Source organism: Hetaerina americana, unplaced genomic scaffold (assembly GCF_022747635.1).
Source record: "Hetaerina americana unplaced genomic scaffold, ioHetAmer1.1.p SCAF_1, whole genome shotgun sequence".
In the NCBI taxonomy this organism is placed as follows: domain Eukaryota; kingdom Metazoa; phylum Arthropoda; class Insecta; order Odonata; family Calopterygidae; genus Hetaerina; species Hetaerina americana.
This window is the reverse complement of record NW_027286069.1, coordinates 97,907,482-97,913,481: the sequence shown is the minus strand read 5'-3', so window position 1 is coordinate 97,913,481 and position 6,000 is coordinate 97,907,482. Positions and strand designations below refer to the sequence as shown.

The 6,000-nt window shown below is 35.1% G+C and overlaps 1 protein-coding gene across 1 annotated transcript; it reads right to left on the bottom strand.

Annotated features, from left to right (window-relative positions):
• Window positions 1–365: 365 nt before the first annotated feature.
• Window positions 366–4,404, bottom strand: RpS23 (ribosomal protein S23). Its single transcript, XM_071583766.1, has 4 exons — window positions 4,285–4,404; window positions 3,887–4,046; window positions 3,628–3,812; window positions 366–510 (listed from the first exon to the last, which is right to left on the bottom strand). The coding sequence occupies exons 1-4, from the start codon at window positions 4,286–4,288 to the stop codon at window positions 428–430; spliced, it is 432 nt and encodes a 143-aa protein (XP_071439867.1). The 5' UTR covers window positions 4,289–4,404; the 3' UTR covers window positions 366–427.
• Between the last annotated feature and the right edge of the window lie 1,596 nt (window positions 4,405–6,000).

Sequence of the window (6,000 nt, the reverse complement as noted above, 5' to 3'; positions counted from 1 at the left end):
CATTCACAAGTCATGAGGAGGAGTTAGTGATGAGGGAGTCTAATAGCACCCATTGAGGATATCTGCATATTAATATCAATGCAACATATCCTGGGTCATGTCCAATAATAATGGTTTTTGGAAAAAATAGCTACTTGGATTTATTTCAAGAGGGATGACTTCCTTCAATTGAGGTCAGCAATTTAGAGGTGCATAGAATATGTACTTTAAGATTTTTGTAGTAAATTTCCACCTCTCTTTCAAGAGACTTCTTAGTAATAATAGTGAAATATCTACATCCCAAAGTGAACGACCAAACATTGATTCACATTCAGAAATTGATTATATCATTTCTAGATAAATCCAAAATAACAAAACAGGAGAAATAGAAATAAAATGCAATTTTTATGTCATTTTAGTGTATTGAACGTATACATAATGGGAAAGTTTATGAACGAGGTCTCTCCTTCTTCTCTTTGTAAAGGGCAAGCAGAGACACATTTGCTACTTTAACAACCTTGAAACGGACACCTGCAAAAAAAAAAGAAAATTTATTTAGGAAACATGAAATAAATACTTAATAAAAGGCATGAACATAATATGATTCACCTCCACACTATCTTTACATTCACATCATTGAATAATCTTTTGCAACATTCTGCCTAATTTAATAGATACTAAGTCCAGCTACTTCTGATGCTTTCAAGGCAAGAACTGGAATTTAAATACAGTTCAAGTTTGCAAGCAAAACACTTGTAAAATACTTGGCTACAGGAATCTGTGACTTGGAAGCCACCATGACAGTCAAAAGACTACTACTTTTACAAAAATATCAAGTCTATTACAGACAATCACAAATCTAAGTCATGATAATCATGCTCATTAAACTTTGTTAACATTCATTAAAATTAATAAGATTTTATTCTCATTTCACTCCAAATAATCCATGTTTTACCACATTTTCATGAATAAGCTTTCAGATTAAATTAAGGCAGCACTGGAATTTATTTTGCATAATATAAAGAATATGCCTGACTGCAGTAGTAGTAGTAGTTTTGAGGGGAGGCGACCGACAGCTAAGGTCATTTGCGCCATAGGGAAAGGACAGGAAAGGATGAAGGGTGGAGAGAAACCCGGCGTCGGCATTAGCCTACTCTTTACGAAAGGCGCCAAGGGGTCCGCGGCTTAACGTCCCATCCGACGGACGGCGTACTCACTTAAAGTGCCCTCCACAAAGCACCTCAAGTAGGGATCGAGATACCTCTGAAAAATATTCAACACCGCCGGGATTTGAACCCGCGCCCTCAGGGTGGGAAGCCAGTACGTTAGCCCCCGCACCATCTCGATCCCCGCCTGACTGCACAAAATTACAAAAACATATATGCACTCACTCAGCACCAGTAAAACCCAGTCAGCCATCATGATTATGTTTCAGTTGTGCACAGGGCAGTACAATATTGGAAATATAGGGTGGCTACATTTTCAAATTAACAATCTTGCAACCAATATACACCCAATACACTTACCAAGGTGCCATCTACAGGTTTCTTAAAACATAACTCAAAAGATAATATGCTTTACTTTTATGAGTGCTTAATTGGACCAGATAAGAGAAACACATGTTTGAATAGCTGGTACTTAACATTTTTTATCATTTAATTTATTCAAACTTAGAAGCAATAAAACTAACTTATCAAAAGTATTAACCTAATTTAACCCCTTCAAAGATGGAAAAGGTGAAATACACAATAATGAAAACAACCACCAAGAGCTGGGTAGGGCGAGGGAGGAGAATTGCTGGGAGAAATCTAAAGGAGGCAGGAAAAACAAGGGAATTTTGATTGGCAATGAAATGTTTAAGACTTTGACAGAGTGGAGGACATTAGGCAGGCAACTAAGTGGTAGGAAAAGGGTATGCATGATAAATGGAATCAAGGGAGGAAAGAAGTATGCAGAATTGAAGAGGAACTTACTGTAGTGGGTGATGTCAGGTTGAATTTATTGGAATGGCAAGCACATATATTGTTGCACAATTGTATAGCCTATGATCATCCAACCTAACGTAACTGGTGGAATACCAAAAATAATTGACGCACTAATTTAGGATTGATTAAGGTTTCCTAATAATCAAGTGAACAACAAAATTATTATATTTTGTGGGTTAATAGTTCTTTCACCATTTCGATAAAAAAACTCCAGCATTTAAGATTAGAATATTATTGTGGAATTTGATTAGTGCTTGACAATATATTTAGAAATAACAAAGGAAATTGCATATGGAAAGCCTGACCATAAATTAAGCGTTTTTAGCAAAACCCATTCAGATAAATCTCAATTTATACCAACTTTGATCAAATCATTTTTGGAACTTCATATTACTGAGTTTATAATTGCTAGGGAGCCTACTATGCGTTGCTAATGAAAAATCAAATGACATTGAAAATAACCAAAAATTTACCTGGAAATATGGAATATATCAATGAATTCCCTTAATATTACACTTAAAAGCATTCAAATTGTACCAAAGGAATAGTGCCATGAAATGGGAAGGTGAAGTTATTAATTATAAAATCAATTGACAAATGATAAGTTGTGCAAGTTATAAATAACTGTCGCAATATTTCAACACCCAGGCCGGTATGGACCGGAAAGGATGAAGGGAAGCAGAGCATTTTACTTCAGGGGACATTCCTCTAGTAAATAGGATGAAGCACTTCACTACTTGAAGCAATATTGCCAAATGATAAGTAAGTTCTTACAATGGTTCTGCACACTAAACAACATATCGCTTATATTCCCAAGATTTTTAAAGTTCTGAAGCCAAATAAAACCATTGCAGCTCTAGGATGATTTGTGGTAAGAAACGACGACAGTACAATGTGAAAATGCTACCAACCCTGAAATAGCATACGCCCGAAGAGCTGAATAGATTAAGCAGAAGAAATTAATAATTTAGAATAAATCACACAACTATGAACAAAAGACGTATCAATATTACTACTACCTCAGAATCAACATGACTTCCCTTCAATTCTAAAGTGATATCTTGTACAACATAGAAATTTTTAAACATGATCCACTAACTGTTTCATTTGTACATTAGAAAATGTTGCATAAAGATAACTGAACCGATGAAAGAAAATATGCAAAAACTATTTATTCTGAGCTGGAAAATTTCATTCAAATCGATGAAGAAATCGTTAGCAATTCCCATCTTGGGTTAAAACGACATATTCTTTAATTATGTGTTTCACGCACATGCTACTTTACATACCACCTTCAGACCTCCCCTTAGTACTCTGGAAAAGGCCTTGAATGCTTAAGTGTCCGGTGGATTGCGGTAAGACTTATGTTCATAAATGACCCCTTCAGTTAAGAAAATTACTTAGTCAAATAAATATTACACTATTAAACCCTCTGAAACATTAGCGAACATTTACTCAAATAACAATCATGAATGACCATAATAAATTTTTAAGTATTGTCGAAGAGGTAAGCGGTTGTTGGTAACTTAAGATATCACGATAGATATGCAATAAAAACTTTAAGTTAGGATGTTAGGCAACTTCAGCTCATTGATTGAGTACCCGGATAAATAAAAAAACATTCACAATGTTGTCAGTAAATCCTTAGTACTACAAAACTTACCTGGGATATCACCCACAGCGTGACCCTTTCGCCCGAATCCTGCAACTAGAACTTCGTCATTCTCCTCAATGGAATTTAGAGAACCGTCCCTTGGAACGAAGGCAGTAATTTTCTTTCCATTTTTAATCAGTTGGACCCTAACACACTTACGAATAGCTGAATTCGGCTGCTTGGCTTCAACGCCACTGCAAAATAAGATGAACTTGAAATTATCTGTCAATGTACACTGAAATGAGACACATTTTAATCAACCACTTACACTTTTTCTAATACAATTCCCTTGGCATGAGAAGCACCAGCAAATGGATTAGCCTTCCATCTTGAACCTAAGTGAGCCTTTTTGTAGTCTTTATCTGCCCATCTTTGCTCACGGCGATGGTTCACGTGTTTTCTCGCAGTTCTAAGACCACGGGGCTTTCCTAAACGATAGATGAAATAGATTTAAAAACATAAATTTTTAGTTCGTTAAGAATCTTTAATTCTTAGTTAGTCGCACGTTGACGCAGAATGACCACATGGTTGACCAAAATTTAAACTATTATGCCGGTCGATAAGGAAAAACATTCCAATTTCACAAATAAATAACTATGGCTAGTGAACTAATATTTACAACATCCACAATTCATTAACAACCAAAAAAGCTAAATTATTACCCACCCATTTCGCCACGAGGTTATTTCCTGCACGTTTACAGATTGAAGAAATCTCGCGACCAACGAGACATTCGATAGAGCTTCTCGTAGATTTCGAAGTTCAAGTTTTCTTGTATTCCATATAATCGATATATTCGATTAAGGTGTTTCGGTTGTATTCGAGCGGTTATATTTGAAACCCTCGATAAGAATTCACAAAATATGTATATTACCATGTTTAAGTATTTGTGACAGGAAAATAGTAAAGCTTGATCTTCGATAATCTAAATAAATTCTTAGATCTGGATGTCGGGTTTGTAATATTTTGTAGCATACCTATCAAAATCATATATAATGGATCACTTATGACTTACTGAGGTAGTTTACTAAACATACAATGGATTTAATTTTTCCACGGCTGTTAGAAGTGGACGATTGGATGAAATTGATTTGCTTTAGAATCAATGCAAATGTGGTGGCTCAGATGATTAACGAACAAAGTTGACCAACAAAAAAAGTAAAATGTAATTATTAATGTAATTTTAGTAAATTATGTAATAAAGCATATTAATGTAATTAAAGCATATTAATGTAATTAAGCATAATAAAGCATATTAATGTAATTAAAGTAAATGTAATTATTTTTAAATGAGATTCATGAGTGGTCAGTCTACTATTTAGACCTAAGCTTGGAATAATCCCTTAAAACTGTGAAATTTGACCATGTATTTCAGAAACTTGGAAGTCAGCACTTCCTCAGCCATAAACTTGATTTCCCCCTTTTTTTTATTTCCTTCCGTTTTCCATACTTAGTTCATGATCTATAACATGCCCATTTCTTAGCGTAGAAATGAAGCATCCCTGTTTATCTTTCCATCTAGTCTTGGATACCCGATAACCTCTATAATGCCACCTATTTCTTCCAGCATCAAAAAATTACCTAGCAATTTCCTGTCCTCCCACAATTGTTATTAATTTTACAGTAATCTACTCATCGTGGTAAGTTTTTGATATACTCGTGGACTAAGCACTGCCACACTGCTAAGCTCCGCCTGCCATAATAGTAAGGCTGGTTTTATAATGCCTGGTTAAATTGAAATTTAATCGCTAATGAAGGCCAACACTCAACCCTTTCCTCCACCTAGGGCTTGGGTGCTTGTATTTGCGTGCATTGTTGTACAAATAATCCCATATATTGTATCATTGTTAACGGTCTGATGTAAAGACCAGAAAGTGTTGTTTTCGGAATAATGCTAAACAAAAAATAAATGGCATAACATACTACAATACAGTAAACAATTTCACATAGGAAGTTTCTACCTTCAGCCTGATTAATCATTACTGCCTCTACTATAAACACAGCATTCTTCGCTCTAATATGGCTTTCAAGCATTCCATTGCCACACAGTATGCACTACATTCTCTTTTCCTGCCTTCTTTGTTTGGACTCCCTCCTCTATTTCTCATTTTCCATTATTTTTCAAATCTTCCAATTTATGCCTATCTTTCGGCTTAACAAGTTTCTAAGCCACACAAAATGATATACCACATAGCTGATTTCAGTGATCATTAACTCATAATTCCATTTAACATTCCTCCTTCAATTTTATCCTCTTCGTGAAGCTTCTATTCCTTTATTTTGTTTTCCTTACCTTTATTTCCTGAACAGCTTGCCCAACTTCATTCAAGCATTTTCCACCCGTTTTCACTACGATCCACCTGCATTAGATTTACCTACCAT